Here is a 16,110-nt window from a genome sequence, read left to right as displayed (position 1 = left end):
AACAATACCTTTGTCTTTGACTCAGTATCTCAAGTTGTCTGCTAGGATCCATTAAACTGTGGCAGGCTAAACGATTACAAGTAGGGTATAATTTCATACCTTCCACAGTTCTTGGCACTGTTAAGTCAAACCCTTTCTTTATATTGCAGATATGTCTAACTTAACTACTTTTTACATTTAATCTCTATCCTTTTAAAATCATTTTTTTAATGTTTATTTATTTTTGAGACAGAGACAGAGCATGAATGGGGGAGGGTCAGAGAGAGAGGGAGACACAGAATCTGAAGCAGGCTCCAGGCTCTGAGCTGTCAGCACAGAGCCCGACTTGGAGCTCTAACTCATGGACCGTGAGATCATGACCTGAGCCGAAGTCGGACGCTTAACCGACTGAGCCACCCAGGCGCCCCTAAAATAATATGATAAAAGACAGGATTTTTAAAAATGTTATTAAAGAGACAGATATTAGATTATATGCAGCTAAATGAAGCAGAATTCCTTAGGAAATTTAAAAGGTGAAACAATAGAATTTCAGAATTTGAAATAATCGTTAAAACCTTCCGTTTTGACTATTAGTCAGTCTATACTGACTACTATATTAGTCAGTGACATGCCTAAAATAAAATAAATAAAAAGTTGCACATTTCAGGACAGACTTGAGTCACTTGGCCTTTCACCCAGTGTTTACTTATTTATCAAAAGAAACTTTAATAATGAATTAAAACATATAAAGCTTCTATTCATGTCTGCAGTTATTAAACAGAAGGTAAGAGTCTTCAATTAGGGAGATAATTCAAATTGCCCATAAACATGTCTCTCAAACTGACAAAAATAAATCAGGGACAGTAAGTGACATCAGGATTGCCATTGTTGAAAAATAATACAAGATAAGGGGACTATCTGCCCTAAATTAATTACTTTTAGTTGGAAGGAGGTCATCTGCCCTTTACTATAATGTTCAAGTGAGTGAATTTATATTTTCCTATAGGAAATTTTAACTGTAGGATTTGGTGATATTTTATTTTGACAATATGTTTGTCAGTGAAAAATATCTATTTCTTCTTCCTAAGAAGAAGAAATTTTTATTGAGTACCTACTCTGCACTTTCAGTCTCTGGGCATGCATAAGATAGAAAATGTTGCTATCATCATAGAGATTATACTAGAAGTAAAAAAGAAAATATTTCAATTCTGCTTATTGTTAATAATTCTCTTAAGAAGAAAGAACTCTGCCCTTAAAGACACCATAGTTATACAAAAATTCTCTTTGAACATTTCCAAGAAATTACTTTATAAAGGCCTCATTCTTATTGACATTAATTCATATTTATATGTATATGTATATGTATTGATATTTTGCCACTGAATATTAGCATAATAACAATGAGAACACTAGCTAAAAGTTAAATAGTACTTACTAGAAGTCAGTCATTATTCAAAAAATTTTACATATGCTAGTTAATTTAATCATCACTTCAGTGCTATGCAGTAAGAAGTATTATCATTCCATTTTATAGATGCTGAAACTAGGGCACAGAAAAGTCAAGTAAAACGGTCAGGTTCAAACCCTGGATGAAGGGACTGTATAACTCCTAAGCCATAATGTGTGAATTTTTGGTTTGTTAAAACCAGTAGAATAGTTAAGTGGAATAAAAATAATTCTAATTCTTTTAGAGAGCAATCACTTTTAAATTCCATTTTATAGATGAATATAAATTCTTACCAAAAAATTTTTTATATACTTAGAGTGGAACTGAATTTAACCAATTCATGCATATATTTGACTTAAATACACATTCTTCTCCATGTAATGTTTCAAAGGGCTTATCCATTTTATAATTTTCTAATAGAATTTGAGATACATTTAAATTTATTTTTCTAGACTGCTGACTATCTCAACATGAAAAAATAGCTCCTTCATAAAATTCCTAAACTGCCAATGTATAGCACTTTTAGGAAGAAAGTTTCATTATTGAGCTTTAAAATACATAATTTAGAATTGTGATGAAAACAATTTGAAATGTCTTTTGAAACAGAAGCAAACTATAAACAGAAGGGTAGAAGGAGCTATTCCCAAATCATTTATCTAATGAAAGATATATAAATCACCTTCTGTCAAATGAGCTGATGATACATTTTCCCAAAACATAAATCTTCTCTGAGGCTGAACATAAATCTTTCTAAGGCCTTAAGCATCAACTCCCCTATACTTCTGCACAGTCAATAATCATAGTTTTGTAGTATAGAAACACCTTCTATTTTAATCCAATGATTCATTAATACCAGTCTTTTGTCCACCATTTAAAAAAAAGATTGATTTTTTTAAAATATTTGGATTGCCTTCTTTCTTCTGGCTCACTAGCTCCCTAAGAATCTCAAGATTGAGCTGGATCATCAGTTTCAGAAAGTTAACAGTGAATTAAATATGAATTATGCAACTTTTTAAGACAAAATTTAAATTCAGGCAATTCATAGAAAGACCATATAAATAATTCAGATTTTGATATGTAAGGAATTTTAAATAATCTTAAATTGAATTGCCTATTAATTACTATGCTATAGTACATATATTTATATGTATATATAAAAGTGTATAATACATATACACTATACAGCATATATTTATTCAATCCAGAACTGAAAGAAACTATGTTCTATGGATATTTAATAAGAACTTTTCTATTTCATTCACCTAAAAAGAGATGGTTATAGTTCCTCAGGAATCTTAGTAAGAAAACATTATTTAGTAGTTGAGTCTGTGATTTAAATGTATTTAAATTAAATAACTGCTTAAATTACAGCATAAGAATTCTAGCAAAAAATGATTTTCTCTTAAATAACTAAATGTTTTATGTAATACCAACATAACTACAGTTGTACAAATACTTGTAGACTGTTTATATGCTAACTGCAAATGATGAGTTTGAAAATGATCAGTTTTAAACAACTGCTTGCTTTTTCATAAACCAAATAGGTTCTGAGAAGGCAACGACAGGTGTTGTTTCTGTGTTCCCAGTAGCCAGCATAGTATCTGACACATGGTTAGCATTCATGTAAGTGGGTAGATCAAAGGAGGAAGAAAGGGTGAGAATGGACCTCATCATCTACTGAACTGATCATTCTTAGATCTTCAATACATTAATTTTGGGGAAAGAAACTATTTCAAGGCTTCCCTTATGTGAATACTATATGATCTCTTGTTTATTGAGGTCATCTGTTAATTTGTATGCCATTTGATTTATAAATGACCAGCTGAGATTTTCTCTCGGGTGCCTGATATTTAAGGTAGTTTCATATTTAAGGTAGTTTGGGAAGGGTGAAATCTGTGCTCCTTCTCTGTGCCTTATTTTCACTTATGGTAGATTTATTCAGGTACCAAGGGATTGACATTTAAAATATCATTTAGTAAGCATATCAAAGACACTTCTGCTATTGACTGACTTAACCTTTGGCTTTTGTGTAAACATTTGGTGCCATCTGGATGAGTATTTAATAACTCCCCAAAGGGCCAGGGCCAGAGTAACATAGTCATTTTCCTGGGAACTAAAATTAGTGGATATATTCCATGAAATAGCACTGTTCTACCCTCCTTCACCTGTCTCTTCTGAAATGACATGCAAAGGCCAAAAGAGGGAAGCAGGCAGAGGTGTTAGCCAACTGCCTTATTTCCATATTAGTCTCTGCCTTGCTTCTGAAGCTTCAGTTACGGATTTTGGCAAAACTTTAGTGTAAAAACAGCAGTATATTTTTTTAGTTGAGGAATATCTGTTAATAGTGAGTAACAGTAAGACTACAGAACATATGTAACAATTTTAAGAAGTTATATATAAAGACACAAAGTTATATATAAAGAAGTTACATATAAAGTTATTGATAACAAATGACAAAGAACTTAATAATTTGCACTTATACTTGCACATTTAAATGTAAGGATTTATATTTAATATTTAAATGTAAAGTGGTGTTGGCAAGGATCCAGAGAAAGAACCCTCTTACACTGTTGGTTGGAATGCAAACTGGTGCAGCTTCTCTGTAAAACAGTATGGAGGGTCCTCAAAAAGTTAAAAATAGATCCTTTCTACGATCCAGCAATTACACTACTAGGTATTTACCCAAAGGATACAAAAACACTGAGATGAAGGGATACATGCACCCTGATGTTTATAGCAGCATTATCAAAAATAGCCAAATTCTGGAGAAAGCCCAAATGTCCACCAACTGATGAATGGATGAAGAAGATGTGGCATGTATATACATACACATATACATTTACATATACATATACATAAACATACACACACATTTCTCAACCATCAAAAAGAATGAGATTTTGCCATTTGCAATGACTAGGATGAAGCTGGAGTGTATTATGCTAAATGAAATATATCAGTCCAAAAAAAGACAAATATCATATGTCACTCATACATGGAATTTAAGAAACAAAATAGATGAACATAGGGGGAAAAGACAGAGACAACCCATAAAACAGACTCTGATGTTTCATGGTTACAGATTCATGGTTTCAGAATAATTTATGAGAACTTACCTTAACACAAATTTGCACTATGACCTTAGATAAACTGTATTTTGATCAAAGAAATTTGAAGGTCCATCTATGTTGTTGCTAAGGGCAGGATTTCCTTCTTTTTATAGCTAATTACACACACACACACACACACACACACACTGCATACTCTTTATCCATTCATCTGTTGAAGGACACTTAGGTTGTTTCCATGTCCTGGCAATTGTGAATCTATGTGCTTCATCCCACGAGCTTCATGAACTCAGGCATCCAGGTATCTTCCCAGCTTTGGGAATTTCTCAGGCATTATTTCTTTAAATAAGTTTTCTAACTGTCTCTCCTCTCTTCTCTTTTTGGTAACCCAATAATGTACAGGTTGTTTCTATTAAAGATATCCCATAGCTCATGTAGGCTTTCTTTACTCTCTCATTCTTCTGTTCTGCTCTGACTGAACCTGCCTTCTACTTGACAGATTCTTTCTTCTACTTGATCCAGTCTGTTTATGCTCTCTACTGCATTTATTGCATTTTTCAGCTCCAGAATTTGTCTGATTCTTTTTTATGATTTCTCTCTGTGAAACTTCTCATTTTATTGATGTATTATTCTCCTGATTTCATTGAACTGTCTTTCTTATAGCTCACTGAGCTTCCTTAAAATAACTATTTTGAATTCTTCATCAGGCAAATTGCAGATTTCTATTTCTTTGGGGTCTGTTATTGCAAAATTATTGTGTTCTTTGTTGGTGTCATGTTTCCTTGATTTTTAGTGTTCCTTGAAGTCTTGTGTTGCTGTCTTCATATCTGAAAAAGCAGTTACCTCTTTCAGTCTTTACTCTTTCTCTCAGTTCATGACTGAAGAAATACCTTCCATCAACCCTGTTGGGGATTTTAAAGCTTTGTCAGACCTTTTACTCAGATATGCCCACTCCATGCTTCTTCTTTCTTCTTCTGGAGAAATTCTTAAGGTTTTATGCCTTCTCTCAATACTACACAGTCAGGATTATGCTGACTATGGTGCTTTTTTTAGGGCAGTGATGAATGCCCAATTTTGTGTGTTTCTCTCAATCCCACAGAGTGGAACCAGCTTCTTCAGGTGCTGACTAGTCCTCTGCAAAGGCTCATTCTTGCTGCCACAGGGAGCATACACATAGAGCTGGCCATGAGGTAGATGTGTGTGGAGGTGAGGCACAGGAAGCCTTGGGCCATTGGAGAGAAAATCAAAAGTGAAGAATGCCCTGCAGCTTGTGGGTGAATTTCCTAGTGGAGTCTGGGGGCATGCACTCTGTAGGATTCACATGCATTTGGTGCCCTCTGAGAGCCCTTTCTGCTGTTCTCCAAACACCCACTGCAACACACAAGACACCTCAGTATTCTGGCTGAGGCAGGAAGGAAGTAGGTTTTTGGGGTAGCATCCTGCATAGCTAGGGCAGGTGAATTCTCACTCACATGTTCTCATCTTCCCCAGCAGGAGAAATCATGGGCTGAGAAAGTCTCTCTTGGCATGAGCTAAAAAAGCCTTGGGAGGAGTGACGACTGTAAATTGAAACTGTTCCTTTTATCCTTTTCAATTTCTTTGCTTTAGGGGTATGATGGAACTTCTCCACTAGACTCCTTCCTGGACTTCTACATGGCTATCCTATCCATGGGTGATTGTCTAAATTGATGTTCTTTAGGAGAAATATGGTGGAAAAGTCCTATTATACTATGATGGTGATGTCTAGTAAGTCACTTGTTAAGTGTCATTGTGACATTCATTCCAGGTATGGGTGCAACTAAATAAGTTTCGAAAATGTGATTTGATAACATTTTAAAAACTAGAATCTGAATATATATATATATATATATATATGTAAAATATATTTATAAAGGAATTATTCTTTTTTTGTTAATAAGTAGTTGCTTAGAGAATTTCAGCTGGAATCATGGCACAATTTGGTTTTATTTGGCTTCATTTGTGCTACTGAAAGCACAAGTCCAAAATTATAGCAATATATTTAATATTTTTATGGATTAGACGCCAAATTTTATATTCCAGGAGTTAAAGTGCTGACAAATGAATAATAAATCAGGCAGGATAAGGTAAAACCTAAAACTGTGAATTAAAGACTTTTATTTCAATTTATACTTTTGTGTATAATCAAGTAATAGGAACCACAGATTTATTCTATTTGGCTAGCACTCTGCTTTTAAAAAAAAATAAATATTAAGCAATTTTATAGAAAACTGACTTAAGAAAACTTCAATAAACAAATGACCTTAAAATAATAAAAACGGAATAAGCAGAGCAAAAATTTTGTGAGAAAGAAAACAACCATCCAAATGATTTTCATCAAAATCATAAGAGCTGATCCTTATTTTATACAAACTATCTAAGAGAAATAAGGTTAATAAGTGGAATTAATGAGGCTAAAAAGCAAAGATTAAAATACTTACAAAGACAATATTTATTAAACATCATTTTTTCCTCAGGGCATACTATGTGCCAAACTCTATTCTGTATGCTTAGAATTCAACAATGAACAAAACTCACAAAGAACCTTTGCCTCTCATGGGATTCAAAGTCAAAGATACAGGAATGTTGACAACAAATAATCTAGTAAGTAGGCATTTTAAATGATATCTTAGAGAGTGAAAAGTACCATGGAGAAAATGATAAAAATGAAGTGCTAATGCAGATTAGAAATTCCATGTGTGTATGTGTAATTTTAAATAGAGTAGCTCTCATTGATAAAACTTAAAGGAGGTAGCTATGCACATGGTTGGAGCAGGCAGAGTAAACAGCAACAAACCTTCTCATGTGGGAGTGTACCAGACATGCCTAAAGAACTGCAAGAAGGCCATTGTTGTGGAACCAAGTCAGCAAGATGAGAAGAATAAGAAAATGAAGTCAGAAATGCAAGGAGAGTTGAATTTTGTAAGACTTTGTAGGCCATTGTATAGAATTTGGCTTTTACTCTGAATCAGATGGAGAAACATTGGAGATTTTGAACAGAAGCATGACAAGGAAACTTTTTGGCCTCTGTTTTTTTGTAAAACTCAAGGAGATCAAGGGAAGAAGTGGGGAGACCATTAACGGGATCCTGAAATAATCCAGGGATGATGGTATCTAGAACCAGGTAGTAATAGTAGAAATGTGAGAATCAGTCAGATTCAGATATACATTGAAGGTGAGGCCAATAGAGTAAATAATTTGTAAGGCTAATTCACTTATATTTGCAGTTATAAAATTTCTAAGTAAATTAGAAGTAATTCAACTTTGATAAAAAAAATATATCATTGACTTTCAGGAAGGCCTAGTAGTTCCTACTGAATTAACACACTTACAGATAACAACTATAAACTCCAATATAAAAGCAACTACCTGAAGGGGCGCCTGGGTGGCTCAGTCGGTTAAGCATCCATTTGTGAGTTCCTGCCTGCATCGGGCTCTGAGCCGACAGCTCAGAGCCTGGAGCCTGCTTCAGATTCTGTGTCTCCCTCTCTCTCTGCCCCTCACCCCCCTCTCTCCCTCCCTCAAAAATAAATAAACATTACAAAAAAACACCCACAACTACCTGAAGACGCTGGAAAATCAACAGAAGCAGGTAGGGGTGCACCCGCATGGCTCAGTCAGTTAAGTATCTGACTCTTGGTTTTGGCTCAGGTCATGATCTCACAGTTTGTGAGATTGAGCCCAGCATCAGGCTCCATGCTGGCAGCACAGACCCTGTTTGGGATTCTTTCTCTCTCTCTCTCTCTCTGCCCTCCCCCGAATGTGCACGTGTGAGTGTGCGTGCGTGCGTGCGTGTGTGTGTGTGTGTGTGTGTGTTGTGTATGTGCTTTCTGTCTCTCTCTCTCAAAATAAATAAATAAACTTAAAAAACAAAACAATAACAACAAAAAACCCCAAAGCAGGTAGGTACTGGAGAGGAGTCAACATGTGGAAAAACAAAACAGCATGTGATCGATTTCCTGATTCCAAAATGTTTCATTTGGAGGCAAGCCACAGTCTGGGTCACAGGGTAGCTAAATGGAGAGCCTGCATTCTTGATGGATTGAAAGTTAGAGGGCAGAATTTTGAGCAGATGTACATACTGGAAAGTAAAGAAATGTGTGGTTTCCAAAATTCTGTAGAGAAAGGCAGTCCCAAATTCTGTGTATAAAGTCTGCCCAAACCTCTAGCTGACCCCTAACCATACACACGCAGTACACACACCAAGCAGCTCAGGTTAAGCTAAAAGAATAAAACCAGGATTTCCGCTGTTGTCAACTACAGGGAAGAGAGTTTACAACGTCTGTCCAGCTAATTTAACTCCTTGCTTTGAAAACACATTAATGTTTGGGGTGCCTTGGTGGCTCAGTCAGTTAAGCATCCAACCCTTGATTTCAGCTCAGGTCATGATCTCAGTTTGTTGGTTTGAGTCCCTCATCAGGCTGCACACTGACAGTGCAGAGCCTGCTTGGGATTTTCTCTCTCGCCCTCTCTCTCTGCCCCTCCCTTGCTTGTGCTCCTCTCTCTCTCTCAAAATAAATAAACAAAAAACAAACAACCCCCCCAAAAAAAAACCCATATTAATGCTCTTCAGAGAAGTAGGAGTTCAGAGTTCCAGTATCATTCACATGCTTAAAATGCAGTCCAAAATTATTTGACATAGAAGTTAGCATTAAAACATTACCCATTCTAGGGGCACGTGTGTGGCTCAGTTGGTTAAGTAGCCAACTTCAGCTCAGGTCATTATCTCACAGTCTGTGAGTTAGAACCACGCATAAAGCTCTGTGCTGATGGCTTGGAGCCTGGAGCCTGCTTCGGATACTGTGTGTGTCTGTCTCTGGTGCTTCTCCCTCTCTCTCTCTGCCCCTCCCCTGCTCTCTCTGTCTCTCAAAAGAAAAATGAATAAACATTGAAAAATAAAAAAAAAAAATTACCTATTCTAAAGAGAATAGACAGTAAACAGAGACCAACTTGACATTACTCAGATGATGGAATTTTAAGACAAAGATGTTTAAAACATCTATCAAAACTATTCTCAAGGACGTGAAAGAAAATATGGCTCCCAGGGAATGAAAAGATAGAAAATGTCAGAAGAGAAATAGATATTATTTTTTATTTATTTATTTTTTTAATATGAAATTTATTGTCAAATTGCTTTCCATACAACACCCAGTGCTCATCCCAACAGGTGCCCTCCTCAATGCCCATCACCCATTTTCCCCTCCCTCCCACCCCCCATCAATCCTCAGTTTATCCTCAGTTTTTAAGAGTCTCTTATGGTTTGGCTCCCTCCCTTTTTTTCCCTTCCCCTCCCCCATGGTCTTCTGTTAAGTTTCTCAGGATCCACATAACAGTGAAAACATATGGTATCTGTTTTTCTCTGTATGACTTATTTCACTTAGCATAACACTCTCCAGTTCTAGGAATTTACCCAAGGGATACAGGGATACAGAGTGCTGATGCATAGGAGCACTTGTACCCCAATGTTTATAGCAGCACTTTCAACAATAGCCAAATCATGGAAAGAGCCTAAATGTCCATCAACTGATGAATGGATAAAGAAATTGTGGTTTATATATACAATAGAATACTACTTGGCAATGAGAAAGAATGAAATGTGGCCTTTTGTAGATATTATTTTTTTAAAAAGCAAACGGAAATTCACTAACTTAAAAATATAGTATCTGAAATGAAAAATTCAAAGGATGGTCTTAACAACAGAATGGAGATGACCAATAATGAGTAAGTTTCAAAAGAGTTCACTAGAAATGATCCATTCAAAAGAGGAGAAAATTATATGGAAAACAAAGGAATGTGTGGGAACATGTTTTATGTCATTGTATGTAACTGGAGTCTCAGAAGGAGAAGAGAGAGATAATGAAGCAGAAAACAAATTTGATGAAACAATGGACAATTTCCCAAATTAGGTGAAATACATAAATTTACAGATCAAAGAAGCTCAGGAAAAGCAGGAAAAATTTGAAGGTAAACACCTCTATATCAGGTGATATAGGTACATCTAACATGCAGTATGGCTAGGGAGTCACTAATCTATGGAATGAGGCAGCAAGTCTGCAGTAGAGCTGGGGCTCGAGTCCTAAGTCCTGTGACTCAAAGTGTGGTCTGAGAACAAGTAGCATCTGCATCCTCCAGTTAGAGATGGAGAATCTTGGGGTGCCTGGTGCTTCAGTCAGTTAAGCGTCTGATGCTTGATTTTGGCTCAGGTCATGATCTCATGGTTTGTGAGATTGGGCCCCAACTGGGCTCTGCACTGACAGCCTGTCTCTCTCTCTTTCTTTCTCTCTCTCACTGCCCCTCCCCTGCTTGTTCTCTCTTGCTCTTTCTTGATCTCTCTCTTGCAATAAAATAAACATTTAGAAACAAGACAAAACGAAAAAAGAAATGTAGAATCCCACCCCCACCTCAGACTTATGAAATAAACTACACATTTGAACAAGACCCCTGAATGTTTCTGTGCGTATTAAATTCTGAGAAGCATTAAGGCACCTGAGCTCTCTGGAGTCCTTGAATGGCTGGGTTAAGGCTATAATTAAAGGTGCCTTCCTGGCCTTAATCTCCTCCACTTAACCAAGAAGGCTTCAATCTTAATTTAGTTTTACTACTATGCCTCCCTAATGGAAAGAGACATTTTTTTATTACTACGCATTAAGTTGGGTTTCAGGTGAAAGCCAGACTTCTCAAAAGTCTAAAGCTTTTGAACAGAAGAAAGCTTGTTCCATTATAGTGCTCATATACAACAGCTTTGGATTCCAGCTCTATATTTAGAACTACTCAGGGAGGTTTAAGTATACTGGTCCACACCAGATCTACTGAATTGTAATTTCTGGGGGTGGAGCCACAGATTGGTATGTTTTAAAGCTCTACAGTGGATTTAGTGTACAACTAGCTTTGAGAATCACTATGGATGAATTCTCAGTTTATTAACTCCTATATAACAATGTTTCGTTTAATGTAAATACAATGGAGGCAGTATAGCTTCCAAGTTTAGCTTTCTTGAAAACTGTTACAAATCATTTCATTAAAATGTATTAATCTGCATTATAAGAACAATTAAATATTTAGTACATGGTAACGTGGTATACATTTCAGTTCATTCCTATTTCATAGTTAACATTTGATTATGTGTTTTTTTTAATTTTTAAGATATGTATGTATGTATGTATGTATTCATTTTCTTTCCAGTTTTTATTTAAATTCCAGTTAGTTAACAGTGTAATATTAGTTTAAGGTGTAGAATTCAGTGATTCATCACTTATATACAACATCTGCTGCTCATACAAGTGCCCTCCTTAACCCCATCACCCATTTAGCCCAATCTCCCCATCCACCTCCCTTCTGGTAACCCTCAGTTTGTTCTCCATAGTTAAGAGTCTGTTTCTTGGTTTGCCTCAACTTTTTTCTCCTATGTTCCTCTGTTTAGTTTCTTAAATTTCACATATGAATTAAATCATATGGTATTTATCTTTCACTGACTTATTTCGCTCAAATGGCAACATTCCATATTTTTTGGGGGCTGAGTAATATTCCATTGTATATAATTATATATATGTATATATGTATGTATATACATATACATATACGTATACGTATATGTATATGTGTGTGTGTATGTGTGTATATATATATATATATATATATATATATACACATACAACTTATTTTTTCATTCATCAGTTGATGGACATTTAGTCTCTTCTCATAATTTGCCTATTGCTGATAATGCTGCTATAAACATCAGGGTGCATGTATCCCTTCAAATCAGTATTTTGTATCCTTTGGGTGAATACCTAGTAGTGCAATTGTTGGATCATAGGGAAGTTCTATTTTTAACTTTTTGAGTAACTTCCACGCTGTTTTCCAGAGTGGCAGCACCAGTTTGCATTCCCACCAACAGTGTAAGCAGGTTCCCCTTTCTCTGCATCCTTGCCAACACTTGTTGTTTTCTGTGTTGTTGATTTTAGCCATTCTGACTACTGTCAGATGCTATCTCATCATAGTTTTGATTTGTATTTCCCTGAAGATGAGTGATATGTCTGTTGGTCAACTGTATATCTTCTTTGGAAAAATGTTTATTCATGTCTGCTGCCTGTTTTTTAACAGTAGATTATGTTAATAAAGTAATGACAAGCATATAACTAGCAATACCAATATTTAACTTTATGAAATAAACATTTCATTTCACAGTGGTTTTGCCTTGCCATGTCTTTATGTAACTGTAAAAATTAGCTTGTACTCCCTTAGTGCCTGCCAGCTAAATACTGCTGGGATCTATAGGGTACTACTTGGTGGGAAGACATTAGCTGTCATTAAAAATCCATGAAATAGATATATTCCAATACAATTTTCTGGGCCAGGGGCCAAAACTGCATTTTCAGGTGAAATGATAAACATAGATTACACTTTGCTCTTCAAACACAAGTTGGGAATGACTAGGAAATCAGATAACTAGAGTGGGTGAGCATATAACTTAGTTGAACAAAAGAAAGCATGTGACTTAAGTAACATGAGCAGCCTTAACTGTAAATCACTGCCAAATAATTTTAAAAATAAATTCCACAAAGTATAAAAAAGCTGAATAATATTCAGTTAAAACCACCCCTCAAATATATAGTTTTTATTTCTATCTGAAAATGAAATCTTCAAGCACAGAATTTCATGGCAAATTGAATTTGGTTATTCCTAAGTTATCTGTTTGATTCCTTAGATTTCTCATTTATGAAGAAATATCTGTCCTTTAAGTAACCATTGCAAAAATTATTTGTGTAAGATATTATTAACATATTGTTCAGAATATGTATGACATTTTCAAGTACAAAGATAAATGTAAATGTTATCAAAGCCACACAGTCTTTGAGATTACTGTTCTGCCTTGTTAGGAAGAGCTCAACACAGATACTAGAAGATTTCTTTTAAGCCTGACCTTCTACAATCAGAACATGTCTGAAAACTGATGATTTAAATTCTTAATTTATGTCATTAGGTAGTATCAACATAAAATCCAAGAGACCTCAGGCTACAAATGATCTTATTTAAGAAAGTTTCCTCTTTTCTATTAGGCTTAGAGTCACTGTTAGACCAAATCTTTAAGTTAAATGAGAGTCCTTAATGGCCTATGAAGAAAATCCATAACAGTAAATTATACCTAAATATAAAGTCATTATATATTTATGATTAAATGCTTAATAAATGATGAACCATTTAACTGAGAACAATCTCATTATGTGCACATTAGGAACTTTTCTCATAAATCTGCTACTGAAATACTGCCATTTTATCATTTGTGAATCTTAGAAGCAAATCATATAGGAAAAAAACTGGTCTTGGACAGGTTTTGGGGAATGTAACAATCATTTTAAATAGGTAGCTGTTTTTACCCACTGGGCGATTATAGTTTATTTTGTTCTTTTACGGTTTTTAGAGTAGGTAGAACAGTCTCTGCTTCCATTAACGTTAAATATCATGTTAAGAACATATAATCAAACGTTCAAGGGGGCATGATTATGAACCATATGGAGGGTAGAGAAAATTGCTCAGAATTGGTACTGCCTCCAGACTTTTCTAGTAACTCCCAGTATGACCTCAGGTTATGTACTTCACTGATGTGGGCAGATGCCTCATCTTTAAAATCTGGAGGTTTAACTAGATCTATTCTAGGGTAACTTTCAGTTCTCAAAATATCCTATGGTTTAAATTCTGGTTTAGTCATGATGTAGTGTGAAAAATGAACAGGACATTTCAATTTTGAATTCTGATTTGGAGAATACTTACAGTTAAGGCTGGTGGTCCTGGAGGTCCTGTATCTCCCTAAAATAGGTTAAAGAATAGTTGCAGTTACCAGTGATCCTTTTCTGCACATTTTATTTTTAAGTTTTCTGAATGGATAGAAGCAATATATATATATATATATATATATATATATATATATATATGTATATATGTATATAGATATATATGTATATATGTATACACACACACACACTTTGAAGGAAAAAATAGAATTTCATCTTGATAAATTCTCCACACAGTGAAAAATGCATGATGTGCTTTTAGCTCTCATGATATAAATATCACCTTGTGCACCCCCATACTTTCTATAACAGCAGAACTTGTTTTGAAAAGCTAAAATAATCTAATTTTCTATTCTTTTGTCTATGAATCCAAAATTAGAAAGAATATCTCTTCAAATATGGTTACTTGCCAGTGGAGCAGCTGGGAAGTGTCACAACGACAGATAATTTTTCTGACAAAGTTAGTATGAGTATCAGCAGAAATAATAAATGGATCTCCCCACTTCATGCCTCCCAGCTGCAAGAAGCAGTCCCATTGCCTCTTACAAAGCTCTGCTAAATTGACATTGCACTTGCCATCAATTTTAAGAGGACTTGCCTATATTTACGTATTTTTAAATACAAAAATTGCTTTGCTGACCTATGTGAATACAAATTAACAAGTGGATATATTGAGAACCCTTTCAAAATCTTTAAAAAATGGCTCATATAAAAGTTTACTATTTTATGATTTATATGTCACCTATATGCTTTATTGTATCAGGACGCTGGTTTATTTCGTAAGAACTCTTAACCATTAAGAGCAAGCATCATTGCTATGATGCTCTTTATGTGGTCATTATAGAGAATTTATACTGTGTGGTATAAAGCTCTGAGATGTGTTCTCATGTTGAAAGTATCTCTATAAATTTTTCTTTTCTCATCTGACATAGTCACCTCAAAAGTAAAGACTCAGCATTGAGTAATCATTACTTTTTGGAACAATTGAATAAAAGTAGCCAATACTTGTTAAGGAACATCGACATAGCTTAAATCACTCACTGAGGACTGATTTGCAAGATCAACTTTAACATAGAGGTAAATATTGAAGACAGACGAGGATTTCCAAATGTGCTAAGAATGGAGAACAAAATACAGTACGAATGCCCCACACATACAATTCTTATCAAAATGGGGTCATGCAATGACCTTATTCTATGACTCTTGGTTTTAGTATTTCTAAATCTCTTTTCAAGGTCACTGCCAATATATCATGATAAAATGGCATGTGAGAAAAAGTGGCAGGAAATGAAGCATTCAGACTAAGAATGAATTAGGAAGTTAACCTCCTTCCTGCTAAAGGCCACCTGCTTCAGCATTATGGTAGCAGTTCAGTGCTACTGGCAAAATTCCCCGATACAAGACACAGTTGCTAATTTGGCAATGGAATAGCTAATACTGTTAAGTGAGGGAGAGAAAGTGAAATCTTATAAACACAAATTAATGTCAACTAGCAGTTGTGCTTTTAGTTTCTTCAAACTAATTAAATGAACCAAAAGGCTTTTCTTCAGATGCTTTTAACATACAGCCTTTGGTTAATTTTAGCAAAATTAACTTTTTCAATGAAAAGTCACTGCATGTGTTCTCAGAATTTTCTTAAGAAAAACTGACATTCTTCTGGGTGGATACGATACCTTTTCTCCTTTTGGGCCAGGGGGGCCCTGAGGACCCAAGTCACCTTTCAAACCCTGTAGGAAGAATACAACCAATGTGATTTCTGTATGCAATTCACAGAAAGCTGACAGTTTCTAACAAGTCATTAGTCACAAGA

The 16,110-nt window shown here is 35.1% G+C and overlaps 1 protein-coding gene across 1 annotated transcript in view; it reads right to left on the bottom strand.

Annotated features, from left to right (window-relative positions):
* COL19A1 (collagen type XIX alpha 1 chain) overlaps positions 1-16,110 on the bottom strand; it is a 323,690-nt gene that overhangs the window by 156,541 nt on the left and 151,039 nt on the right. The window contains exons 13-14 of the mRNA XM_049653877.1: positions 15,974-16,027; positions 14,281-14,316 (exon numbers count right to left, since the gene is read on the bottom strand). Of these exons, the coding sequence (XP_049509834.1) occupies positions 14,281-14,316; positions 15,974-16,027 (90 nt within the window). The remainder of the gene's footprint in view (positions 1-14,280; positions 14,317-15,973; positions 16,028-16,110) is intronic.

The sequence above is a fragment of the Panthera uncia genome, assembly GCF_023721935.1.
Source record: "Panthera uncia isolate 11264 chromosome B2 unlocalized genomic scaffold, Puncia_PCG_1.0 HiC_scaffold_24, whole genome shotgun sequence".
NCBI lineage: Eukaryota > Metazoa > Chordata > Mammalia > Carnivora > Felidae > Panthera > Panthera uncia.
This window is presented reverse-complemented; position numbering and strand designations above follow the sequence as displayed.